Here is a 27,837-nt window from a genome sequence, read left to right as displayed (position 1 = left end):
AGCTCAGGTTTCATGTGCAAGCAGTCCCAGGTTCAAATATGGAGGTACAACCCACAAATATTCTGGAAAAATATGGGGCCAAGCCAATCAGGAAGTCTGCATGAAGCAACGGTCAAGGCCCTGCACATATCATGTCACTCTTTTGGTTTCCCACATGAACAATCCCTTTCCCTCTCCCGCTGCCCCATCCCTTTTGCCCGACCGGGCCTCCTTTCTCAACAGCATCAAGATCACCATTTTGCTCCCTCATAGTTAAGCTTCTTCCACACATTTGTATGTGAATTTCTGCCTTCACACTAGGAATGTTTTCTTCCCCAGCTGACTTACTTATAACAGCAACAGCATCTGTACGGTACCTTCTCTTTCTGATGGATCTCATCTTTGTTGAGAGAAGAGGTTTTGCCTGGGGAGATACCAATGACACACCCAATATGGGTTGGAGAAATCTACCCCTGTTTAAAACAAAAGGGAAATATTGTTTGTATACTGTGGAGGGTCATTCTTTGTCCCCAGTGAACCAGTTTAACTTAGTGATGTCTCACCTTAGCTACCATGGCTTATTCAATACAACTTGGTTAAAATAAACTACAGCTTCGCATAACCTACAAACACAGTCAGTGATAGGGTTCACATAAACCCTAAACCTCTTATAGCAAGCTTAGTGTGACATCCAAGCCCTAAATATCTTGGTGGCTAAGCTTGCTTTTGATTAGTTTACCTTAAGCATAGCCCAATGTGCCATCTGAATCCTGTGTAATAGGCAAATAATGGTTAAGCAGCCATTAGTCCTCCAGGAAAATGAAGCTACATTCAGGAGTGGCCTCAAAGGAGAGCTTCTCTTGCAACAGTGTCTCCACTTTATTTTTCCCAGGAGTGGATGTTGATATGCTAACAGGGACACAAAGAGGTGGAGGTAGACTCTGTCCTCCCTGGTCTAGGCCTGGCTGGAGGATTCAGGGCTTTTCTTTTTGGGAGGGCAACAACTAGTCAAGGATGCCAGACCTGGACTGCGTTAATCTGAGTGACTATAAAGATGTTGTTTCTTGTATTGCTCTGCTGGTGCCTGGAGATTTGCAGCCCAGATCTGGTACCCCTAGACTAATTAGCCGATCAGCAGAAAGGTTGCAGGGAAACCAACAAAGGAGATAGGGACTGGCAGTAAGAAGCAGTTGTGGACCAAATTACACAGGCAATCATATTTACTGGATAAATACCTTGAGATGCTCAAAAAGAGGTTGCGAAGCTGAATTCACAAAAGGCAAGGTACAAACTGGTGTACAGAGGTATCGGAAGCTAGTATGGTTTACAAGGATAGGGGGTTAAAGTTAAATGTGTTGGTGTAAATTAAATTTTATCACCTTTTCTTTTCTCACCTGTCTGTAATTTCTTTCGCTTGCTACTTTCTATGCTTTTTCTGCATCTTATATGTTACTTACCCCCAAAGGAAAAACATGAATAACATATAGTATATATAATATATATACTATATATTATAACATATAGTATATATAATAGAATATACAGTTGCATATTACTGTGCATTTTACTCTGGTAAACATCAAAGTATGCATAGTGTATCATGGATAACTGATTTTCATTTGTGGAAATATCCAATCCAGATTGTTTCTTCCTCCTACAAAGTTTTGGGGAAAATTTTGATGCAATTTAATATGGCCTCTGTAACCTATAAGTCTGTTTGCATGTCTAAAGACTCTTCATCACACAAACTAAGAGTGCAATCTGCTATAGACGCAAGTCACATCTCAGCAACAATATTTCCTCTTCCCTCTACCCCCCCCCCTTTTTTAACCATTTTGCCTGAGGAAAAATTCTTGCAAGACCTCTGGCAATTATCATTTTATAAATATTAAATTGATATTAATAAAGGCATTGCTGCGTAAAGATTTTGGATAATCACCTGTGAGTAATATTATATTTAATATTGAGAAGTCTTCCTCAACCTGCCCTCTAGATGTGTTAGACTATTTCCCATAATCCACCAGCCAGCAGTGTTTGGAAAGCTGAAGTCCAAAACTAAATTAAATAAACCCGCTATTAGATCAAAATGTATTTAAAAATAGACTAAAAGGAGCCAGGCTTCAAAAGTTGGCCTTGCCACGGATAGATCACACATTACATAGATAAGAGGATAAAATGGCACCACGATGCAGTTTATAAACCCGTCGAAAAAGCTGAATTCAGTCGAACCCGATTGACAGCTATGAGGCTCTTGACAACCGAATAGGCGGTGTTACCATTAGCTCCGCCCATTCAATTCTTCTTCTTCTTAACCTCCTCCCCCTCCTCCCTCCTCTTCCTGTTTTCTGTCCTCTGGCGCAGGCGCGGTGCGGCCCTTTAAACGTGCGCAAGGAGTTCCAGCGATCACATTCTCTTGTTAGTTGTATCCTTCCGCCTTGGCCCTAAGGGACTTTTTATTTTGTTTCCTTTTGCTTCTAAAGCTTCCAGCGTAAATCAGCGGCCTTTGATGAGTCTTCTAAGTGGCAGTCTTTGCACTGGAAAGATTTCTCTAGCTGGTTGTGGAGACGTTTGCAGGAGGTTCCTTTGGATCTTCGGAGGCTGGCGGAGGGAGACGTTTTGTTGTTGATGGGCAGCGTCTGTGGAGGATATTGAGAAAGTCCAAAATGGCGGTCGCTGCCAGGTCGAGAGGACCCGGCAGGCCTTGAGTTCAGGGAGGGGAGAGAACGAGAGCGACTCTGGGCCCGGAAAGGCGCCGGGAGATCCCGGAGAGGACGAGGGGCAAACCCTGACAACCGGGTAGCGGGGAGAGAAGCTTCGGCTGAGCGGCCTAGTTCCCCCGCCCGTTAGGCCTGGTGCTCGAGCGAGGAGAAGGAGGGGCCGGGCATGGCCCCCTGAGGGGCCTCCCAGAGAGCAAGGAGCGGGTGGAGGGTATGGAGTCCAGAGAGGAGCAGGTGGAACAGAGCGAAGGGTCAGATCAAGGGACCTGGGGGGAGAAGGGCCCCCTTGGGGACCAGGGAGACTGGGTGTCCCGTGGGGAGAAGGGGGAAAGAGGGAGCCGGGGCTCGAGGGGGGAACGTGGCCTTTCGGGGGAAAGGGGAGAACATGGGGATTGGGGGGAACGTGCCTCCAGGATGGAGAAGAGTGAACGGACTGCAAAGGGTGAGCGGGCTCCCCGGAGTGACAAGGCCGAACAGGGCGATGGGGGTCCCCGGGCTGATCGAACTCTTCGACTGCCTCGAGTGTCAGACCAGGCAGACCGTGGCCTATGGGGGGCAGAGCAAGGCGAATGGATGGAACGTGGCCCATCCTGGGCTGGAGATCCTGACCCCCTGTTGCCTCCTGAGGACTTTTTGCCACCACCTGAATGTCCTGTCTTTGAGCCCAGTTGGGCCGAATTCAGTGATCCACTAGGTTACATTGCCAAGATCCGGCCCATCGCAGAAAAAAGTGGTATCTGCAAGATTCGCCCTCCTGCTGTAAGTACTGAGAAGGGCTGTTGGATTTTGGAAAAAACTATCAGTGGGCAAGCAGAAGCAGTATTTGGGGGTTAGTGTAAGTGATTCACAGGTGCTTAGAGCTGGTGATGTCTTAAGAGTGATGTCTCTACTGGTGAATATAATGAATTGGATGGAAGGAACGTATTGAAGTGCTCATCTGTCAGTGAATGAGGGTTACAGGCCTGAACCAGTGTGTCTTTAGATAGTTCTTGTGAGCATTTGATACTGGAAACAGTCAGAGCATTGAGTGAGTTGAATGTTGGATACAAATGCAGTGTTTCTGAGGAATAATAAGACTATTGTAATGCCTGAACAAAATAACTGAACATAGGCCTGGTTCAAGAAAAAATAGAGTGGGTAGTAGAACTTACATAGCAGGCCATGCTGACTAGAAATTTTGGTAGTTCAGTACATTTGAAGGTTACCAGGTTGGGGAAGATTGCTTTATGGAATTGATTGAAAAATTTAGGTGCCCTCCATGATGTAATGGAAAAAGTAATATACATATGTAGATGTTGAAAGCAGATATGACAAATAAGCTTTTTGGAAGTTAGATGATCTTTTGTGATACAAAAGCATCTGTGCAGATAAGTTCAATAGTTTGTGCAGGTAAGCTGGCTATATCTATGATGATGGTGGTGCCTGTGTTGGCATGTAGCTGTTACCATTCTGAACACTCTTTCACCAAGCTGGAAAACTTGTTGAATGGGTCATGTCCTACTTTTGTTATTTTCTTCTACATCCTACGGCTAGGCCTCAGCTGCATCCAAAAAACGAAAACTGTAATTATGTATAGCAGGAAGGAGGTTTTCCACGTCTTTTCCTGCTGTATTTTCTTGATGCAGAGAACCTCATCATAGTCAAAACAAAAAATATAAGACTCCATTTAATAATATTTTTGATTATTTCATAATGACAGCACATCTGGTATGACTGCCAGTTGCAGAGCCTTTCTCTAAGAAGGAACAAGAGAAAGACTAGGAAATGGTTGAGGAACTTGGTTTTCTTTTGTGCAACTAGAGTGCAGAAGATGCTGAAGCAGATCTCTTGCTCTTTGGCCCCAATTAAAGAAACTCTTCTGCCATTCTCCTTTTTAAGCCTCATTGAGAAGCCATTGTGATTTTTTTTTCCTTAGAGCAGCAGAATATTAGCATCTGCTTTTCCAGCGCACATGGTGAAGGAGTAAGTTTAAATAAAACAAATCTCCTCTTTTTCTATAGGCTGTAAACTTTAGCTCAGGTTAGTCTGTAGCCTTCAAATCAAAAGCTTCTATCACAATTCAGTTGGAGGAGAACCTGCCTTCTTGCTGGTGTGAGTCTTAAGCATTGTAATGCTAAAGTATGATCTTGTTAGCAACACTTCATTTTTGCCCTTCTCTTGAAAGTTCTGAGGATGACTAAGAAAAATACTGTTTAGCATTTCCTAACTTATTTTGTTTTGGAAAGTGAATTTACATTAACGTGTCTAACAAAAATTATGAAAATATAATTCTGTCATTTTTATTGTGTTTTTGACATACAAATTAGCACCATGAAAATGCCCTTAAATTGAGAAGCCAAGGCGTTTCCAACTTAACTTACCTCCCACTTTGGCATACGATTAACAATTAATAAACATTTCCCTGTATTACTAAAAGTACAAGAAAGGATATGTATTCATGAAGTTCTCCAAGAGATTGGGGAGGCCTGTGATTCCAACTTCCAGAAATCAAAATTTTGTATAGTCAATTTGACCCACTTCTGGTAAACTTTTGTTTTGAGAGTCTTGAGTCTCTCTCAGACAGACACACATAACCTTCCCTTCAGTGGCATTTCCCTGTCTTACTGTCTCCAGCAGCCCATGACAATAGTTGCTCCACCTTTGAAGTGTCTCCTTCTTTGCCCCAGAAGAGTAGATCTTCAGTGTGTAATGCCTTGGGGTAGAAAATCTGTAGATTGGTTAAAGGGACATCAGGGTTGTCCTGTGCTTTTTTCAGGCTCCCTGTATGTAAACAGTAAAGATTAAGATAAGCACTTGACAGTCCTTAGTGTGCTCATGCTTCATTAGGAGGTGTTCATGCATTAAAGTAGGTTTCCTTCAAATGTCAGTTTTATCTGCTTGAGCCTGTTTCTCTTCAGTACTGAATATTGCATAGACTGTTTCATTGCAAAATGAAGGCCTTTCATTCTCAGGTTTGTCCTGCAGTAGTCTGTGTAATCAGCTCTTGCACTTACATTCTTTAACTGTGAAATTGAATTCAGATCCTCTAGGGCTCTCTCTTTTCAGACTATGAGGGTAGATGCTTAGCTTAACCCTTAAATGTGGTATGTATGTATTAGAAAAAATGTTGGAACTCTTGTCTTGAAGAGCTGATAACAGACTTGAAATGTATGATACTGGGATTCTAATTATATTGCCTTTCTGTTTCTTCCTCAGGACTGGCAACCTCCCTTTGCTGTGGAAGTGGATAACTTCCGGTTTACTCCACGGATACAGAGGCTCAATGAACTGGAGGTGAGTCCTTTGCAGAAGAGGTAATAGAATAGTGGTGCAGTGCCATTCGCATATTTTACACTTAATAGGCTAACTAAACCACAAATCATTTTGCAAGAGAAGTTACCAGGAGTATTTTCAATAAATTTCAAAATATATTGGTATATAATTAAAAACAAAAAACAAAAATGCATTAATCAGCTGTCCTCCAGTGCTGTGTCAGACTGTCATTGAAAGAATTGATTCCAAAAATTACCAGGTTGCTTGCTTATCCATAAATGAATGAATGGTTTTGTGATTTATTGTAAAGGTAGTTCTCCTTCTCTCTTTGTGTGTAATGTATTTAATTATCCAGGTTTTTATATTTTTGAATGAATTTGTTTGCAAAATAAATTCACAAGTCTTTGTCTTGCATTTATGTGAAATGAGTGTGTGCGTCTTAGACAGCACTCTTAAATACATTTGCATTTGCGTGAATAACTTTTCTTCTGTTAAGATGGTAACCCAGGAAGCACACCATCTTTTTAGAATGAATGTGTTCCTATTTATTTGTTAGATTTATTTCCTATCTTTCCTCAAGGAGCTCAAGGCAACATATACTGTAGTCCTTTTCTCCAATTTTATCCTCACAGCATCATCATCCCTGTGAGGTATGTTAGACTGACAGACGGTGACTGGCCCTCTGAATTTCCATGGCTGAGAGTAGACTTGAATTTGAAGACCTCTCCTGTCTTAATTCAACACCCTGCCCCTAACACTGCAGTGTTCCTCATGACATAAACACACGAATCCTGACTATGTGAATAGGAAGATGAACTATTATTGTAATGCACGTGCCCAAAATATATAGTCTTTCCTTCCTCTTTGGTTTTGAAAACAATTGTCTATATCCAATTGTTACACTCTAGAATGGCCAGATATTGACATGTCATCAGATTTTTTTAAAAAATCCTTCTACTTGGGCATTGGGATAGATAGCACGTGTGGCTTTATAAGCTCCTGTTACAGGAAATCTCCCCATCTTGTAGTTGATACATGGAACCAAACAGGTCCTAGGCCAGTTCAGTGTGTTTCAGTGTGTATAAATAACTATTTTCAACTTCATTAAAACTATTTGTATCTCAGTACCACAAAAATATACTAAAAGATGCATGATTAAATGGGAAGCTGTTATAAGTTACTGGCTTGAGAAAGGCTGACTTCAGTTTGTTCCATTGCCAGGCACAGACCAGGGTAAAACTGAACTATTTAGACCAGATTGCAAAATTCTGGGAGATTCAAGGCTCTGCACTGAAAATTCCCAACGTAGAGAGGCGTATCCTTGATTTGTACAGCTTGAGTAAAGTAAGTTATAATTACATTTCTCCCAAAGAGAATTTTATAGAAACAGTTAAATTTCTGTGTTAGAGCTAATGGGGTTAATTACTCACACTGACAGATTTAGTGAAGATTCATCTGTGCTACTGATGAGTCTTGGTAATGTTGAAGGGAAATTGTTGGTCTTAGTTTGGAATTGGGGATAATTAAAATCAGGTATGTTATTTAAATAGGTGTCTGTTTATGTGATTGCAAGCTATTAGCAGAACTTGCAATAATATGTAGTTTTTCAATATTCTTGTGTTTCAGATTGTGATGGAAGAAGGTGGATATGAAGCCATCTGCAAGGATCGCCGGTGGGCAAGGGTGGCCCAGCGACTTTCCTATCCATCAGGAAAGAATATTGGCTCCCTTCTTCGCTCCCACTATGAGCGTATTATCTACCCGTATGAAATGTACCAGTCTGGTGCTAACCTGGTGGTGAGTATTGGGTCTCAGAGTATGAAGTTCTCCTGTAATTTAATTTCACATTCCATTTTCTTCTCAGATGTAGATGAGTACAAAACAGACTCCCCTTGGACATTGTTTCCTATCCTGGGAAGGGAATAGCTTGCTAGGGAAGATGGCAGGGGCTAATGCCTACCCAGGGATACCATATCCAAACTTGTCTTGTCTTTGTTGTTCCATGGGATAGTTGGGTTAGGCCCTTGCTTTTTAATCCCTAGCAGTGAGAAACAGGTGCAGTGAAGAACTTTACTCAGTCTTAATGCTATTCCTTCCCCCAGCAGTGCAATACTCATCCATTTGATAATGAAGAGAAGGACAAGGAGTATAAGCCACATAGCATCCCATTGCGCCAGTCAGTGCAGCCTTCCAAGTTCAACAGCTATGGGCGGCGGGCCAAGCGTCTGCAACAGGAGGTGAGTGTCTCACACACCTTCAACCCTAATTACAATTTTGTTTTGGGTTGGGCCAGTTCATAACTCTGAGGGCAATTGTACACACCCTGGGCTCTGACTCAGCAGAAAGCATTATTTATTCCCAGGTTTGGGATAAGGCCACTTACCTGTCAAAGAAGTTCAATCCTACTAGAATATGAAGATGGGAAATATTAATCAATTTCTCTTCCGTGCCCTCTGGGACAAAGCATCCAATTATTTGAGAGAGGAGCAGGTTCAATTATTAGGCCAGGTGCACAATCCTAGGCTCCTGGAGCCTTTTTTAATTCTCCCAAATGTAATTTTATATGCAATAGGAGAGTTTTTAAGAACGTAACATGTAATCATTTTAACTGTATTTATTTAATATGGTTTGGCCCGTGCTTCAGTATGATCCCCCCACTCTGTGAAATTATCTGAGGAGATTTGCATAGTATTCATCTTTTGTGTCGTGGTGACTTGGGGTTAAGCATTTTGTGTAGCCTCTCCAAATCTTTTTTTATAGTAATTTTTATTGAACATTACAATTAAAAAGATAAAAACGAATACAAACTAAAAAAAATAATAGAATAAAAAGAAAAAATAGAAAGTGCAGGAAAGAAGAAAAATAGAAAAGAAGGAAAAATAAGAATATAGTGAACAAAACAAAAAAAGGAATATATAAAGAAATGATTTCCCCCTTCATAACCACAAGTATAAACAATTTTGATAACTTACACCTTCTCTTAAAATACAAGAAATGGTCTCTTCTTCCCATATCTCATCTCTTATCTATAAACAAATCTTTAAAGCTTCATCGTTCAGTCCTGGTCAGCAAAAGTCCATTAAAGGTTAGAAGAGATAACAACGTATCTATTTTAACCTTGATCAAATAAACCAACTTTATATTTCTTCCCTTTACTTAACAAACTTGATCCTTAATCCCCTCAAATAATGTCCTAGAACTTGATTTCTTCTCATTTTTTCTTTGTCCCTTACAAAATTCTTCAAAACTTTAACAAGTCTCTTTTGTAAATCCAATATAAAAAAGATCACTCTTTCAGTTTGTTAAGATATCAGCCAGTTTCCTTTGTATATCCAGTATAACATACTCTTTCACATCATTCCCATAGCCCGTCATTTTTAAATCCACTTTCAAATCAGTTTCAGTCCTATCCGGTAAAACTTGCCCCTCTTCCATATTATCTTCCAAACACAGTCTATCTATAATAGCAGACACTCTTGAAATTAACTTCTGGGTCCATTGTTCACAAATATCCTTCAGTACATCCAATCTTAAAGTATTTTGCTCCATTCTGTATTAGTAAGTCAAATTTAAGTGTTCTCCTTTAACTGTAATTGTTAGTTCCTTCTGGTTCCCTTTAGTGTCCAACCTTCAAAATCCCATTTTATATATTTTTTTTTCTAAGTATTCCAAACAACAGCATTTTCCCATGGGAAGATTTCTTATAATTAATCTCAAAATCTTATTTCAAATTCACCTGGACCCTTAGTCCATTTGTAACTTTCCAAAATCAATGTTCTAATCACCCTTTTGCTGTTTATTCCCCAAAAAGAATTTTTTAAGTCCTTAAACTTGTATAATTTCTTTCGTTAAGGATCGAAGGAAACTCACCCAGTGCTGTAAAACTTGTCACTCCAAAGGTTCCTAATAGCTGAAAAGCAGTTAACAAGCACTTTCTAAAAGTGATTAAGAAAAGAAGTATGTGAACCCAGTGTCCATAAAGGCACCGACCACGGTTTGGGCAAAGATGGCAATCCCTCCTCTCCCAGAGCAATAAACCTGCCGGAGACCACTGTCATGCGGTCTCCTCGCGAGGGGCAACTGCCTGGAGCACTTGTGGGCATTTCCATGTCCTCTCCTTGTCCTGAGAAGAATCCCAAAGAGCTGGTCCATTTGCTGGCTCTTCATTCTGCCACAGTTGTCAGCTCTGCTGAGTTAGCCATTCGTTTCCTGGAAGTCCACCTCTTCAAATCCATAGAAGGTGCTCTCCACTGAATGTGTCATGAGTACTGATGGCGAGCAGGAGGGGGCCCCTATCCAGGGAGAACGCATGCGTAGTACTGAGGAATTGAGCAGCCATTCAAAGAGACACAGATCAGACCCGCCTTAACTTTTGGGGTTTATCTGTCTGGGTTTTTCCCACGCTTCTTCAGTTTGTTAGGATTTTCTGTCTAATGTAGCAGTAATAAACACTAGAGACCTATTCCTTGTCTCAGTGTGGTTCCTGGCTGTTAGGACAGAATGGAAGGACTGACCTCTTCACTGTTTTGTTAAAAAGGCCTTTAAAACCAGTCTTTTTCAATAGGTTTTTAATTGTTAAAGAATGAACACACACACACACAAAAGTATGTTTCTGGTTTTAACTTGCTTTTTTTTTCTTAATTACAAAGAGGCTTCAGCAGTCGGAGATATAAATATAATTCTGTATTGCATATAAATCAGATGTAAGATTTTGTCTTGTTTCTGCACATTTTGTGACATGTGTCACCTGGCATTTCCCTCCAGGATTAGGGCAGTCTTCACAAACCTTATGTCATGTTCACTGTTTCAATGTGCACTGTACATCGTAACGTTTCACATGCCATGGCGCTGACGCGCGTTTCTGTTTGGGAGGGAGCTGCTGTGAAACCTTGTACCAAGCTCTGTATCTGTGTTCATTACAATGGAATGTGTTTGGGTTATGTGCTCTGTTCAAGGACTTTTCTCGCAGACCATCAGAAGCCATTAGGAGCACCTGGGATTGTGAACTTGGGAAGATTCTACAGGGGGAGGGATCTCATTTGCTCTGAGGGTTTTTAGTTTGCATTTGGCACGCTTTTATCATTCTCAGCTTTCTTTGTGATCCTGCATACTATTCTTTAATAAATCAGATATCTTTGCATTCCTGCTCATGAGTCTGAGAGTGTTTTAGAATAGTCATTCATCACACCTCAGTTATACACGTGGGTGGATAAAAGCCTGAAATATATAAGGTTTGTTGGTTTGCTTGTTTGTTTTGTATAATGGAATCTGCTTCCCCTCCCTAACTTACCTTTATGGGTTAACAACTTAGTTGTAAGCCTTTTTGGTTAGTTGCTATTCATCAGATCTTTGGGGTATATCTGCACTTCTGTTGTGTCTGGGTTTGTTTTTAAAGGAAAAAAAGTGTGGCTATTGATTTTGCATCAGTTTAAGGAAACATTGAATCTTGTAATTACATATTCAAGGAGTAAAAAGTCTGTCTTTTTCAATCCAAGGACTCAGGTAGACAACAGGTCTTCAAAGGTCAGAGAAAGATACACTCCTGCCTTTTGGGTGATGATTGTTCCAAACTGCCTTATTAGACAGACTGTCAATCTTTACCTGATTCCAGATTATTAAGTGGTTTTCCAGGGATTGGTAGTAAGTCGAGTCTCTTGCTGGGAATGTGCAGCTGGAGCTTAGTCTCCAAGTGTATTTCCAGTTTTGTAGTAGAAGGCACATCTGAATGCAGGGAGGCAGAATCCTCCTCTCAAAATTAGAAAAGAACAAGTATGTATCTCCAATGCAGATCCTCACCGTAAAATCTGAAACTTACCTCTATCCCCTGATTCCATCATTCCATCCCCAAAATCGTGAAAGTGGAATCCCAGTCTTTTCTGCAAAAGCTTTTATTGAAAAGCTGACCAAAGTCTACATTGTGTGTCTGATTAATTTATGTAAAAGAGAGGTAAGGTAATAGAGTTACTTTTAAAAGTTTTTTTGTGTTCCTGATTAACAACCTTTATGCTTCTGTTCTTCCTTTCTAAAATAGGAAATAAAAAGTCACTGAGATTTCTCTCCTTATCTTTGAAATGTTGGAAATTTTCAAAGAATCATGAACCCCATGTCTTCTCCAGTTACTGTAATGTTTCCTTTGTTAGCTCTCTTCTTGTAAAACATCACAGTCCTTATACTTCTAACAATAACAACAACAACAACAACAATTTATCAAATTTATGTGCTGCTTGATTCCTAGCGACTCTGGGCCATTAAGGGGAAATGGTATCCAGCTCCTTCACTATAATCGAACAATGGCCTTCCCTTTTATTTCTTCTGCTGATGCCCTTTCAACTATTCCTAGAGCCCTGTTGATCCCCAATCCCCACACATTTTGTCGCCCTCTTGCAGGAATCTGAATCATGCCCTGAACCTGCGAACGCCCCAGCTCTCTTACCCGAGCAAGTGCATCAGGCATGGGTACTGTTCCTGTTCTGTCCACCTCTCCTGTCTCTCTTTCACTCTATTTATTTGTTCTGCTTCATGGCTGGAAGTCCTCGAACCCCATCCAACAGGAGATGTGGCTTAAATGCCCCAATATGTGCTGCTTTACTTCACTGTACAATGCATTCTGGGAATGTCTCACCCTGTCGGTGTATCTAGCCAAGAAGTTGTGCCAAAGCAAGATGACATTTCTGCCACAGGTGTTTGGTCACAATCTCAGCAATGTCTAGCATTAACCAATTATTTTTCCACAATTAGTTCTTCCTCCTTCACACCTCAATTTATTGTTTGCTGTTCTTTTTTTTTCCCCCTGCTGCTGCTGCTGCTTTCTGAGAATCTTTTCAGAAAGCAGAAACACCGTTTTAAGGTTCATGGCTTCATATTGTCATTCTGTCCTAACTGTACCTTTCTTGCAGCCAGAGCCAACAGAGGAAGACATTGAGAAGAACCCAGAATTGAAGAAGCTGCAGATTTATGGTGCTGGTCCCAAAATGCTGGGTCTGGGGCTCGTAGCCAAGGACAAGAACATGCGCAAGAAAGGTGGGAATGGAGGGCTCGCCCCACAATTAGGGAGCCAAAGGAGGAGTTGGTTCTCTTGGTTCTAAGTTTATGTCTTCCCAATGTAGACAAGGAGATGCCAGAGTGCCCCCCAACGGTGATAGTAAAAGAGGAAGCTCCTGTTTCAGAGGTGAAGCTGGAGCCCACCTCACCCCGAGGCTATGCAAATACAAAAGAGGAGTTGAGGCACAGTCCAGAACCTTGCACCAAGATGACAATGCGCCTCCGTCGCAATCACAACACTCAGTTTGTAAGTTTGAGTTCTCACTTCAGTCAAGTTCAGTTCCGTGTGTCTCTGTTTTTTGTAAGCATCAGGGTTTTTTTTCTTCATTATCATAATACATCCAGACTGGCCAATGAAAATTAGTAGCTGGCAGTTGTGAGCTCTGGCATAATATTCATAGCCTTCTGACTGCTTAACAAATGCATGAAAGGAAGTAATAGTTTGGCTGAATTTTGCATATTGTCCTGCTTTGAAGTAGTAGTTACTGCCTGAAAAAAAAAAATTGGGTATATTTAAAACTGCAGGGACTTGTGTAGGCAGTCACCAGGAGTCAGTATTTGAAGGCACCCCCCAAAAAATGTTGAACAAAATCTGTGTTTGCTTTTGTATGTAAGACAGCATTTCTTACATTTGCCTTCTCTTTTAGATCGAATCTTACGTTTGTCGGATATGTACGCGGGGAGATGAGGATGACAAGCTGCTGTTATGTGATGGCTGTGATGACAACTATCACATCTTCTGCCTCTTGCCTCCTTTACCTGAGATTCCTAAAGGTGTCTGGAGATGTCCCAAATGTGTCATGGCGGTAAGGAATCTTAATCTGCCTCTGTCAGGCCCAAAGGAAGATTCTTGCCTCATCAGATTTTCTGGGTTTAAACTGTGATCAGATATAGAGAGATCTGAGATTAAAATTTGAGCTATTGATTACAAAATTACTCAAGAGCATAACGTGGACTCCCTTTATTATTCAGTATGGGTTGCCAAAAATAATTACTTGTGAATCCTTTCACACGTTTCCCGTTTTGTTTTTTTCCCAGGAGTGTAAGCGTCCCCCAGAGGCTTTTGGCTTTGAGCAGGCCACTCGGGAATACACACTACAGAGCTTTGGGGAGATGGCAGATTCTTTCAAGGCTGACTACTTCAACATGCCAGTCCACGTAAGTTTTGCTACTTTCGCTGTGAACACGGACAAGTAATATCAACCATGGGTTTATTTATTGCATTTATATCCCATCTTTCCTCCAGAGACTCAAGGTGTTTATACACAAGAATATCTTCAATTTAAGCCAGCAACAACAGCCATGTGAGGCAGGTGGGCTGAGAGAGAGTGATGACCCAGAGTTACTCAGTGAGATTCATGCTTGAGTGTGGATTTGCATCTGGGTCTTTTTGGTTCTTAACCAAAAACATTACATCCCATTCTTGGCAATTTCATCATGTGTGTTTCTAGTTTCCTGCAGTTGAGGATATAGGGACTATATTCCTTTTTTTAAATAGTAATATTATTAAATATTACAATTAAAAAGAAAAGAAAAGAATAAAAAGAAAAAATTAAAAGTGCAGAAAAGAAAAAAATAGAAAAATAGGAAAGAAAGAAAAAAGGAATATATAAAAAATAACTTCATCACAACAAGTATAAACAATTTTAGTAGCTTATTACCTTCCCTTAAAATACAACAAATAATCTCTTCTTCCCATATCTCATCTCTTATCTATAAACAAAACCTTAAAGTGGTGCTTCCCAAATCTGGGTCAATTACCCAAAATTGGGTAAAAGTGGTTTTTCTTTGGGTAATGGCACATGAACCCATTACCCAATCACAACAGAAATATTTAAATTGACTTAAAGTGTTTTACCTACATTGGGTAAAAAGGACTTTCTGATAAGCAGTTTTGGGTAATGAAGAAAAAAGTTTGGGACGCGCTGCCTTAAAGCTTCGTTATTCAGTCCTGGGCAGCAAAAGTCCATTAAAGATTAGAAGAGATAACAACATACCTATTTTAACCTTGATCAGATAAACCAACTTTATATTCCTTCCTTTTAATTTTAACAATGTTGATCTTTCATCCCTTAAAATAATGTCCTAGAACTTGATTTCTTCTCATTTTTTCTTTGTCCCTTCTCACAAAATTTTTCAAAACTTTGTTTTGTAAATCCAGCATAGGAAAGTTATCCAGGTTACTCTTTCGGTTTGTTAAGACATCAACCAATTTCATTTGTATATCCAGTGTAACACCTTTTTCCATATCATTCTTGTAGCGTGTCATTTTTAAATCCACTTTCAAATCAGTCCCAGTCTTGTCTGGTAAAACTTCTTCCATAACATCTTTTAAACACAGTCTGTCTATAATGGCAGACACTCTTAAAATTAACTTCTGGGTCCATTGTTCACAAAGATCCTTCAGTACATCCAATCTTAAAGTATTTTTCTCCATTCTGTATTAGTAAGTAAGTGTTCTTCTCCTTTAATTGTAACTAGACAACCCGTGGCCCGTTGGGTCATCATTTCAGAGATATTTCCTTACCTGATTCCTCAATGCCTTTGACAGTGGCAGAACTTCTAATGTACTGCCTTTACTGGAAAAATTCAGGAAGATATTCAGAGGTTTATCTGCCTTGAAAATAGCCTGTATCATTCATATTGAACTGTATAGCACAGTCAAATGTCAGGAGTTGACTATAGGAAATGTTTTATGATATTTTGTATTATGTCATAAAATGTTTTATAAAATTTGCCAAATTTCAATTCCATGGGAGCCACGGATCCCGGATTTTGGACGCATTCTGTAAGTTAGCCCATTTGAGGTACTTTGGTTCAAAAATTGTTAGCCTATGATGCACTGTTCTGCCCACTTAAAGGTTACAAACAGACAGACATGAGAGTTTTAGTAGTATTTAGATTTTTAGTTCCTTCTGGTTGCCTCTAGTGTCCAACCTCAAAGTCCCATCCTATTTTTTTTAATTAAGAATTCAAAACAAAAGCATTTTCCCAGGGGAAGGATTCTTACCATTTCAAAATCTTATTTCAAATCCATCGGGACCCTTAGTCTATTTATAACTTTCCAAAATCAACGTTCTAAACACCCTTTTGCTCTTTATTCCAAAAAAAGAATTTTTTTAAGTCCTTAAAACTTGTATTTAAAACTTCTTTCACTAAGGATTGAAGGAAACTCACCCGGTGCTATAAAACATGTCAGTCCAAAGGTTCCTATTAGCTGAAAAGCAGTTTTTGAAAGTGATTAGAAAAGGAAGTATGCAAACCCAGTGTCCATAAAAGTGCCGACAGTGATTTGAGCAAAGATGGCATTCCCCCGTCTCCCAGAGCTCTAAACCCACGGAGACTGCTGTCTTGTGGTCTCCTTGCGAGGAGCAACCATCTGGAGCACTGGTGGGCAATCTCAAGTCCTCTCTTTGTCTGGAGAGGAATTAGGAAGAGCCAGTCCACTTGCTGGCTCTTCATTCTGCCGTGGTCATTGGCTCCACTTTTAGCAGAGCTGTCTTCAGTTTGCCATTCCTTCCCTGGAAGGATATAGGTTCTATATGCCTAACTGCTTCTCCTACTTCCTTCCCCAGATGGTGCCCACAGAACTTGTAGAAAAGGAGTTCTGGCGCTTGGTGAATAGCATTGAAGAGGATGTGACAGTGGAGTATGGGGCTGACATTCATTCCAAAGAATTTGGAAGTGGTTTCCCCATCAATGATGGCAAAAGGCAGCTGTCTCCAGAGGAAGAAGTATGTCCCCTTTGTAAGGCAGCGGTCTCCTTTTTCCCATGTTTGGAACGTCTGGTTCTGCCCATCAAGGCTGACTTTCTGTGGTTGGCCCCACCTTCTTTCTTATCCCTTGCCTTGCATTGCAGGAGTATGCAGCCAGCGGCTGGAACCTCAATGTGATGCCGGTGCTGAAGCAGTCAGTGCTATGCCACATCAACGCTGATATTTCAGGCATGAAGGTACCATGGCTCTATGTGGGCATGGTATTCTCTGCTTTCTGTTGGCACATCGAGGATCACTGGAGTTACTCTATTAACTACCTCCACTGGTGAGACTTCAGGAGGGAGGGAAATATATCTGCCATCTAGAGCAACTTTTTGATAGTGAAGTAGCAATAGTGATTTCCACAAATGGAAATAGGACAGCAATTTTTATTAAAGCAATTCAAACCTGCAGTTTTTTTTAATTTGTACAAGAGAAGAATTGAAAGAGAAGACTAATGAAGTAAAGTCTGTTTTAATGGCATTTTGTATACGGTTAAATGGGTGGACCTTTTAAGGTATCTGGCCCTTTAGCATCCCATTTGTGTTCCTTAATGACCCTGATTGTATCGCTGATATTTGGTGGCAAGCCCTCAAAACCATTAAATATTGCTCCAAACTCAACTCCTCTTGATTTAAGAAGACTACAGTTGAACTCTCCATTTAAAAAAGTGTCAGAAAGAGTCAACCTATTGCTTATCTTCCTGTGCAATTTCTTTCAGTTTTCTCTCCCTTTTTTTGGACGGTATTTTCTGACATGAGCTTATTTTTCTAGGGGCGAACCTAAGACTTGGTATGGGGTCCCATCCTTTGCAGCTGAACATCTGGAAGATGTTATGAAGAAACTGACCCCAGAGCTTTTTGAGAGCCAGCCAGACCTGTTGCACCAGCTGGTGACACTCATGAACCCTAATACACTCATGGCTCATGGCGTCCCTGTGAGTCATCTTTACGCATTTGGATGTGCCTTTTCCTTTTTTAAAAACAGTCCCTGCTCTCATTGGTTCTCTTCTCTTGCATCTGTAGGTCGTCCGGACCAATCAGTGTGCTGGAGAGTTTGTTATTACGTTCCCTAGAGCTTATCACAGTGGCTTCAACCAGGGCTATAACTTTGCCGAAGCAGTCAACTTTTGCACTGCTGACTGGGTACGTTTATAACCAGCAGGAATTTCTCATGTGTGGTTTTGTAATTCTTTAAAAGGGCACAGTGGTAACACAGAAGAGGATTCAGGAATGGAGAATCAGGGTTGCAGTTTATAGTTCTGGGCTGTGAAAGTTGTGCCTGGTGCTCCTGAGAGCCAAAATGCTTTGCATGCTGCTCGATTTCTTTTTTCCCCCTCTACCTCATACTCAGTTGCCAGCTGGTCGCCAGTGCATCGAGCACTATCGACGCCTTCGCCGTTACTGTGTCTTCTCTCATGAAGAGCTTATCTGCAAAATGGCTGCTTGCCCTGAAAAGTTGGACTTGAACTTGGCTGCTGCTGTACACAAGGAGATGTTTATCTTGGTGCAGGAGGAACGTAAATTGCGAAAGGCTCTCCTTGATAAGGTGGGTTGACAGGGCAAGTGAATACTATCTGAGGCCAGGATTAGTTGGGAGTGATCAAGCAGCTCATCAATTTTCCCTCCTGCCCCAGGGAATCACTGAAGCAGAGCGAGAGGCTTTTGAGTTGCTTCCGGATGATGAGCGCCAGTGTGACAAATGCAAGACAACCTGTTTTCTGTCAGCACTGGCTTGCAATGATTGTCCAAATTGTCTTGTCTGCCTTTACCACATCAATGACCTCTGCAAGTGCCCGAGCAGCAGGCAGTACCTCAGGTGAGTAGAAACGTGGGCTATTCCATGAATGAGTCATCTTAATTTAAGGTCATTTCTTTGTTAGATTTATATGGCTACCCAATTCACAAAAAGGCACTCGAGGTGACTTACATAGAACAGAAAGGAGTACAAGTTGATTAACTGAGACCAACCAGCACATATCTCATTTAAAACCTTTCATTCTAGACAGGCTCATCCTGTGTTCTGGCTGGATGCTCAGGGAAAAAACCAGGTTTCTCAGGGCCATAAGGAAGTAAAAAAGGGTTGGGTTCATCTGAACCATGGGGGAAATATTCCACAGGGCAGATGCTGCAACAGAGAAGGTATGCCTACTAGCTTCCCTCAGGTGATACTGTTTCATAGAAGGGATCTGAGGCATGCTTGCTGGATCTCATGGGCCAAGCAAAGATAATTGGAGACAGGCAGTCCCACAAATAACCTGACCCTGTGCAATTAAGGGCCTTATAAGTGATAACCAGCACCTTGAATTGTACTCAGTAGCTTATAGGAAGCCAGTGCAGCTTGCAAGCCTGTGGTGTTATATGCATGTACTGAGGTGTGCCTATAACTACTTGCACTGCTACACTCTGGACCATTTGCAGCTTCCCGGTGATTTTCAGGGGCAGCCCCACGTAGAGTGCCTTGTAGTAGCCCAACCATGCCATAGCCCAAGACCATGAGCATGCCTCCCAATCCAGGAACAGGTGCAGTTGATGTGTAAAATGGATTTGTGTAAAGATCTGCCATGGCTGCCACCTCAGCAAGAGCTGAGAATCCAGGAGGACCAACACGTTGTGCACTAGTTCTTTTTGAGGGAGTGCAACCCTATCCAGGACAAGAGATAAAGAATCCTCAAGAGTCAGGGGATTCCAAAACCCACAGAAACATCATTTTGCTTGGTTGAGCTGAAAACTATTTTTCTCATTCCAGACCTCCACAACCTTCACCCCCTGAAAACCTTAATGGCATCAGCCTAGAATGGAGTTGTAATAACTGAGTATCATCAGCATATTGATGATTTCTGACCTGATACTGGTGGATGACCTCACCTAGTGGTTTCATGTAGATGTTAAGTAAGAACAGAGAGAGAGCGGCCCCCTCCACCAAACAACACCAAGTGGAAGTGGCCCTGGAGGAAGGAGAACCGTTGCAACACTGTACCTCCTCTTCCTAAACCTCAAAGTCAGTCTAGAAAGCTACCATGATAGCAAGCTGCTGAGATCAAGAGGGCAAAAATGGATCCTCTACCTCGGTCTTGCACCATACAGAGGTTTTCTATAAGCATGGTCTTCCTTGTATATTGTGTCTCCCATCCCCAATAAAGTTCTGAGGCAGTTTTAGCCTTCAGCCAACAAGACATGGGTGGACTCGGAGACCCTGAGCGCAGGAGTCTCCTTTATTCATAATGGGCTAGTTGAGGAGAACCATCCCCATTAATCATGTCGGTCCAGGGTGATTTGGGAAGAGCTCTCCTAGTGGTTCTTCCATGTATGTTTATTTGAGAAACCAATTATGGCTTAACGCAGTGTGAATGCAGCCAGTGTTGTGAAAAAGCATAGTTTGTGGCGCTGACTTACTGAGGTGAAGCAATTTTCTATTATGAATACATTTACAGTTTTTTTGTTCTGAATGTCCTTCCTCATTCAGGTATCGGTATACTCTGGATGAACTCCCAGCCATGTTACATAAATTAAAGGTCCGAGCTGAGTGCTTTGACACGTGGGCCAACAAAGTTCGCATTGCTTTGGAAGTGGAAGATGGACGCAAGAGAAGTAGGTGATCTCACCCTTGGGCTCCTTGATTCTAATGTACTGAGGTCTTTTAAGAATGAAAAGGGGTCTCAGGGGTCTTGGTGGAGGAAATGTCTGTGTGCCCTCGAGGCCCCACGTAATTGCTGTCAGGTTTGTTCAGGCATGTTGTGAGGAGAGCCTGAATCCTTACTGATTCTATGTTTGGGGGAATGGGAGTGGAGGGGGTAGTACTGAGTCCTAAACAAAGGCTTCTGGGTCAAAGGGGACTGGGAAGTCAGGAATGGGAGGAATGATGAAGCCGCTGAAGGCCAGATGACTGTCATTGATAAAACTCAGAGTCTTGCTTCTTCCATGGAGTGGAGAGTAGCTAGTATAGCTGGGCAGATCAAATGGGTCTGGATGCCACAACGTTCTGTGCTTTTGCAGCCTTGGAGGAGTTGCGTGCCCTGGAGTCGGAGGCACGTGAGAGGAACTTCCCTGAGAATGAGCTTCTTCATCGGCTCAAAGCCTGTTTGAGTGAAGCAGAGAAGTGTGTCTCAGAGGCCCTGGGTCTGATAAGTATCCAAGAAACAGAGTGAGTGCAGAGAGTCGGTTTTAAGTAGAATTGTATTGATAAGACAAGATGCCGCGTAGAATCCTGTCATTCAACTTAAATCATTTGGTGAAGCCTTGCAGCCTTTTCAGAGTCTTGCTTTTGTTTTCTGATAGATAACTATCCTTCTCAGGAAGGCTTTTCTCATGTTTAATAGTATCCTCTCTTTTTCTGTTTGATATTTTCGTGTCAAGCTGTTTTTCAGATTATTTTCTGGAATTTTAATGACATCCCACCTTTTTCCTGCTTGCTTTTACAGGGAGCCATCAGTCCATATGACGGTAGAGGAATTACGTGCCTTCCTAGAGCAAATGATGAACTTGCCCTGCGTCATGCACCAGATAAAGGAGGTCCAGGTGAGCAGCGCAGAGGTCTGGTAAGGTTATTGACCATAAATGGGAGAATAAAGGGATGAACCAGTACTGTGTCTGGATGACCTGCTGCTTGCAGGGTTGGGTTGGCTGTGATTGCCATGTGTCACTTTCTAGGACGTGTTGGAGAAGGTGGAAGCTTTCCAGGTGGAAGTTCAAGAGGCTCTACAAGATCTTTCAGGCAATTCCCCAGAGCTGCACAAACTGCTGGCACAAGGAACACGGCTAGGGGTGGAGGTGCCAGAGATGGAGCTGCTGGAGAGGCAGGTGCAGCAGGCGGTCTGGCTGGAAGAGGTCAAGCAGACTCTGCGTTCACCCCAGGACAAGGTTACGCTGTCTGTCATGAGGGCGCTCATCACTTCTGGCTGCGGGGTTGCCCCTAGTCCTGCTGTGGATAAGGCTATGGCTGAGTTGCAGGAGTTGCTCACCATTGCCCAGCGTTGGGAGGAAAAGGCACAAATGTGCCTGGAGGCCAGGTGAGTTTAAGTTCTGCAGAGTCTACGGCTCCCAAGGGGAGGTTCCTCCCCATGCAGCCAAGCATTGCTTTGTAGAGGTGTCCTGTGACAATTTGGTTGGTCCTTCTGCCCATCCCTGATCTCTTGCAGGCAGAAGCATTCGCCAGCTACACTGGAGGCCATCATCAAGGAGGCAGAGAACATCCCAGTGCATCTACCCAATATCCTGTCGCTCAAGGAGGCGCTATCTAAAGCACAGGCTTGGATTGCTGATGTGGAGGAGATCCAGGTGGGCTGTAGCCTTAGGACTGGGGCAGCGGAATGTGAGTTTGCTGCTTCAACGCCAGAGTGCTCTAGTCTAGGCTGTGTCCTCTTCACAGAACGGAGACCATTACCCCTGCCTGGATGACCTGGAGGGCCTTGTGGCTGTGGGTAGAGATTTGCCAGTGCACTTGGAGGAGTTGCATCACTTGGAAATACAAGTGGCTACTGCACACTCCTGGCGGGAAAAGGCCTCCAAGACCTTCCTCAAAAAGAACTCCTGCTACACATTGCTTGAGGTTAGGGGTACCTTTTGAACAGATTCGATGGGGACGATGGGGATTTAAAGTCCAACCTCTGAGCCAGAGGTTTTATTCTTCACTGTCTTTCTGTCCTGTCAGGTGCTGTGCCCGTGCGCTGATGCTGACTCAGATAGTGTCAAACGCACCAAATGGCAGCGGGAGAAGGAGCCAGGCCTCTACAATTCAGACACAGAGAGCCTGGGCCTCTCAGCACAGGACCTCAGGGACCCTGGCTCTGTTGTGAGTAACTGGCTTAGGAAGTGTGGGGGTGTCGGTGTGACTAATAGCATGCAAGGCTTGTTATTCTTGGTTGTGCTGTCCTAGCTTAGCAGGATTGGTCATCTTAAGATGAATTGCTTTTTACCTGATACATTGGTCAAGCTCTAGGTATTGGTGAGGGCAGAATTCAGCTAAAAGGTTTGCAGGAACTATTATGTTGAGGCTGAAAAGGACTGAGGCAAAACTACACACAGACGCTACTGTTAGGAGAATCATTTAGATGGAACAATTGGGGAGAAGAGGTTATGTGTCTCAGTGACTGCTAATTGCTTGTTTGGAGTTGTGTATTTATTTTACTCAATAACACGCAGCTCACAGTACACCAAACAATACAAAAAATAATTAAAGAAAATAACAAAACCAAACTAAAGAAAAAGAAGAAGAAAGCGCATGTTTTGTTGGGTCAAAGAGGCCCAGAGAATCACAGCCATTAATCTTGTGCCAGCAGATCTTGGTCTTCAAAGAAGGCGAGCAGAAGGAGAAAGCAGGGATCCTCCGCCTCCGCCAGTCAAATGCCCAGAAGCCTGTGCCATCCACACATAGCCCTTCTGGGAGCCAGTACTGTGTGTGTTCCCAGCCTCCGAGCCCTGCTATGTTGCAGTGTGAACTGTGCCAGGACTGGTTCCACACCACCTGTGTGGCTTGGCCCCGCCTGGGCAACCCCCGGCCCTCTCCGGCCTGGTGGGAGTGGGAAGCAAAATTCCTGTGTCCTCTCTGCCAGCGTTCCCGCCGGCCCCGCCTGGAGACAATCCTGGCTCTGCTAGTGGCTCTGCAGAAACTTCCTGTCCGGCTGCCTGAGGGAGAAGCCCTTCAGTGCTTGACTGAGCGAGCCATCATGTGGCAGGACCGGGCTCGCCAGCTCCTGGCCTCCTCCGATGTAGTTGCTGCCTTGGGACATTTAGCAGAGCTGCGGCAGCGACTGCTTGGGGACTCAGCCAAGGACGCAGGTGCACTCAAAGAGAGCAGCTGCAACGAACAAACAAAGGTGAGTGCAGGAGATGAGCTTTCTTCTGGCCTGGCTAGTTGGCTCTCCAAGGGGAATGCAAAGCAGGCGCCCAGTTCGCTGCAGATGTTTCCCGGGGAGAGAATTTGGGGCTCTGACTTGCAACGTGGACCCTTCATAGAATTGAGCCTGCCTGCTGTGTTTGGGGCTTTTGAAAAAATTGTCATTAATGAAGGAACCAGGAAGATTTGAAGCAACTATTAATTTCCTTTTACAGAAGCATTTATATGTAAGGGAAACCAGATATTTGTTTAAGATTGTTTAAGAAACAAAATTCTCTCACCACTCCTGCATCGTGCTTGTAGTTTAAAATATTATTCCTGTACTAAAAGTCAAATAATTGGTTGAGTTAGATGAGCACATGGAGCCAATAAACATACGTGGGCCTCCACAGACACACAGTCTTGCTGTTTTGCTCTCACTGTCCTGGCCACGTTATTCCATTCATGATAGAAATTGCCATCGGCAGAATTTCTCAAAAACTAACACCTTCCTGCTTCTCAGTCCAGTTCTTCTCTCTCTCAGGCTCTGATGCAATCTTTGCCTGTTGGTTTCTCACAGCACTGTCTACTTGGCTTCGCTTTAAGTACTCTTAACTCTTTCCCCTTAACCTACAGTTCATATTCTCAAACACCAGAACGTTTTTCTTGCCTTCTTTTTGATCAATTTCTTTGTTAGATTTATACCTCAGCTTTCCTGTGTGTGCACAAGATGACACATACAATACTCTGTCCTTCCATTTGTTCCCCATAACAGCAACACTGTGAGGTAGGCAGGGCTGAGAACACGCCTGGCATAGTCATCCAGGAACTTCTGTGTCTAAGGGTGGACTAGAACCTGGGTTTCTCTGGTCTAGGTTGACAACCAGTGTACCACACTGGCTCTCGTTTAGTACAGTTTCTTAAGCCCCAACTTTTTCTGTAGACTTACATTGCCTGTATTTATATTGTATTTATATATTTATACTGTATTTATACTGTATTTATATTGGTCTTTCCTCCTCAAGGAAACTAGACTGCCCACAGTTTTGTTTCTGAAGGAGCTGAATATTCCTTGCCATCATAGCAGCTCAGCCAATCTGTCTGAGATTTCACTGCCATAAGTGCAATGCAGTAAAATATCTTTTGTGTTACCCTGCATTGACACAGCCAAGTGAATCTCAACAAGAGCCATTGCCCCTGCCCCTGCCATAACCTAAAGGGCCAGGGGGAGGCATGATGTGGAAATTGCATTTGTGTCTCAGAAAGCCTTTTCCTCACTCTTCTTCCCTCGCCTCTCTCAGATATCCTTAGAGAATGGAGATGCCACAACTCCAGAGAAGAACAGCTCCTGTGCCTCAGGTACTACTCTAGTAAAGTCCTTGTATTTTTAAGTCTGAATAAGTAACTAGCCTGTTTTCCCAATTTCTTTTAAAATACTAAGTGCCGAAATATGGATTTGGGTGCTGTTCTTCTCTTCCCCCCATCACTTTGGGTTGAGACTTATTTAACAGTTTCTGTGGAAGATTATTCCCTGTTCTGTGATAAAAATAAGGAGGTGGAGCTCTGTTTCTTTACGTCAGTAGTGTATCTTTGTGCTTCCCTTACAGACCTGGAGATGCTTTGTTCTTACCTGCCACAGCTGCAGGGCCCTGTCCTAGAGTTGGCAGATGCTGTCCGTCTACCCTTGGAAGAGCTGCTAATGGAAGGGGACCTTCTCGAGGTGACGCTAGACGAGAGCCAGAGCATTTGGCGCTTGCTACAGGCTGCTTGTGCACCCCAGCTTGACAAATTCCAGCAGCTGCTGGATGTGAGTGTCATTCTTACGGTCAGCAAACACTTTGAGCTGTTCTCATGTGTGGATTTGTGACTCTTTTCCATGTCTTCTCTGTGAATGCGTTACAGCCACTTCTTTGACAGAAAGGCCACTGAAGCATTTTTAGCCACAACATCTGCCACTTTTTTAGTGTCTTAGGAGCTGGGTACAGATCTTAAAAGAGTCTATGAAAGCTGGTGTCACTCAGGAAAATTAAATATGTATGCTGCCTTATTACAAAACAGTGGCAATCAACTGCAGATATCAAAATGGTTTTCCTTCCTGCTGTGATGGCTTATAAAAGAAACAGAGGTACAAGCCAGGAAAGCTGAATGCAGATTTTTTACATCACTTACTAATGCTGAAATCATTTGACTGAAAAGTTATATTATCTGTTTGGAGGGCTTGGTGAAAGTGCGTTGGGACATACAAGATTAAAGGAGAGGATTTGTATGCTAACAGCTAACGAGAAACAACTTCTTAGGGATCTTACTTTCATGTGGAACATTTTTGAAACCTAGATTTTTTTAAAGGTTTTTTTCCCCCATTTTTTAGTAATTGCAGCAGTTGGTATCTCTGGAACATCCAAGAGGGACAAAATTGCAGCATCCTAGCCCTCTGCTTCTTCTAGGTGTATTCCACATCAAGCATATTCTCAGTAGCTACATCTGTGTCCATAAAAGTTCACAGGTTTTGTTTTTTTGTTGGGGTTCTTATATAGTGGGGAATACGTAAGCCTTCAGTTAGGGGGGAGGGAAAATGAAAGATGGGAAATGAGCAAAAGTTCTTTTGCTCATAGAAACCTTCGGTGTTTTGGAGAGGGGCAGTGGTTGCATCAACAGGTTCCCCCTATTCAAGAACTGCAACTCTGATGGCCAGAAACATGTAATTACCGTGAAAAAAATGAGTATGTAATTATGCCTTTTAGCCGCAGTATTGTGTTTATAAAATACATCTATGTGATTCCACATGTATGTTACAAGCATGGGCCTAGTTTTCAGTCCCCGATTTCTTGTCCTCCAGCTGGAACAAGCAGAGCGGCGTGTCACCCGCGGGCGAGGCCGGGACTCAGAGCGGCGGCGGAAACGCAAGACAGAGCGTGGTGACTACCCAGCCCTGCCTAAGGAGGAATTAGAGCCAAAGAAGATCCGGGGGGCAGACCCAGTGCTGTCCCAGTGTGGCACTCCCCCTGCAGCAGGCACAGACTGCAGCCACAATGGAGTTGGAGTAAGTGAAGAAGATGGGCGTCGCCAAGTTGTGGGGGCATTTATGGGGCACGCAGGGTTTTTGATAACGAGCCAGCTAGTTCCTAACCTATCATAATTGTCTGCCTCTTCCCTAGCAGTTGTGACGGCTAGAAGATGCCTGGATTTCCCCTTCCTGGACTCTACTGCACTGTAAGGGACTCTGGCAGCCCCAGGTCACCCTGTTGGTTTGACTAGCACTCTGCATGGGGAGGCACCCAGCCCTAGAAGCTGCAGGCTGCATCTCCCCCCACCCCCAGGACTTGGCACTGGCCCTGCATCAGACTATTTTTCAGATGATGTAATATTTTATTTTCTTTTTCCTCCTTTTGTATTGTTGATACCATGGAAGGGGGAGGCATTGCAGGGGTCACCAACAAGCAGGGCCCATGTTCTCTTTGGCAGAAGCAGCTGAGGGCACCACTGCGTCACTGTAAGGACTGAAGCCTTGCAGAGATCTGGCACGGGTGGTAGCAGAATGTGCTGGGACTACGCCCAGCTCCTCGCTTCAGGCAGTAAAAGGAACTGGGACCCCTCCTGAGGGGCGCATCCTCCTCCTCGTACCAGCATTCCCTGGATACTGCAGGGACAGCACCTCCTGTTGCACAGAGGGGCAGCTCTCCCTAGACACCCCTATCCTCCTCCTGGCCCCTGTTGGGTTTTATAGGAATCGTGGTAACCACTTTATTCTGTAGGGTGGTGGAAAAGGCAAGGAATATTTTAGTTCCACTCAGCCACTACTCCACCCTCATCGTCCCACCCCTGGATCATGGGCCCCATACTGCCTCAGGCTCTGACACTAAAAATCTTTTGTCTTTCTCTTTTTAGTGTTTTCCTTTACTTTCTCCAGCAGAGAAGGGTGGGATGTTGGGGGTAGGGAGGGGTGTGTTATTTTATTGTATTATGATTTTTTTATTATTATTAAACTTTGGAGGTTAACAAATTTATTTGGATCTTGGGATAAAGGCGACCTGGTCATAGAGTTGGTGGTGGCAGTTGTGAGCATGCCCAGTTTCACACATGTTGTCAGTAGCTTGTTTTCTAATTTCCTACTGTGTAGGAGCATGACCATAGAGTAATGAGAAGCCCTGAATATCTGTTCCCTTGTTTCAAAGCCTGGATTTTTGTATCATGGTTCTCAGTGAGGTGTAGTGTGAAATGGTTCTTTCACATTACTGATAGTTGTTGTAGATAATTCTATTTTGTTTTCTCCAATTGTTAGA

The 27,837-nt window shown here is 42.9% G+C and overlaps 1 protein-coding gene across 7 annotated transcripts; it reads left to right on the top strand.

Moving 5' to 3' along the window:
* The first annotated feature begins 2,394 nt into the window (after window positions 1–2,394).
* KDM5C (lysine demethylase 5C) lies at window positions 2,395–27,557 on the top strand. Of its 7 annotated transcripts, none has more exons than XM_063294185.1 (27): window positions 2,395–3,455; window positions 5,892–5,969; window positions 7,170–7,292; window positions 7,575–7,745; window positions 8,054–8,185; window positions 12,845–12,968; window positions 13,055–13,236; window positions 13,637–13,795; window positions 14,028–14,147; window positions 16,565–16,723; window positions 16,849–17,030; window positions 17,519–17,681; window positions 17,770–17,889; window positions 18,098–18,292; window positions 18,381–18,562; window positions 20,210–20,334; window positions 20,740–20,887; window positions 21,165–21,261; window positions 21,394–21,752; window positions 21,882–22,020; window positions 22,094–22,291; window positions 22,394–22,534; window positions 23,022–23,558; window positions 24,859–24,916; window positions 25,165–25,382; window positions 26,394–26,597; window positions 26,713–27,557. In XM_063294185.1, exons 1-27 carry the CDS (start codon window positions 2,910–2,912, stop codon window positions 26,719–26,721), a joined length of 4,869 nt encoding a protein of 1,622 aa, XP_063150255.1. In that variant the 5' UTR covers window positions 2,395–2,909; the 3' UTR covers window positions 26,722–27,557. The 7 variants fall into 7 exon arrangements, with proteins under 7 accessions (XP_063150255.1, XP_063150254.1, XP_063150257.1 ...); XM_063294184.1 differs by having other exon boundaries at window positions 8,051–8,185; XM_063294187.1 differs by having other exon boundaries at window positions 2,396–3,455; window positions 8,051–8,185; window positions 22,112–22,291.
* Window positions 27,558–27,837: the final 280 nt, after the last annotated feature.

The sequence above is a fragment of the Candoia aspera genome, chromosome 2 (assembly GCF_035149785.1).
Source record: "Candoia aspera isolate rCanAsp1 chromosome 2, rCanAsp1.hap2, whole genome shotgun sequence".
Lineage (NCBI taxonomy): Eukaryota > Metazoa > Chordata > Lepidosauria > Squamata > Boidae > Candoia > Candoia aspera.
This window is presented reverse-complemented; position numbering and strand designations above follow the sequence as displayed.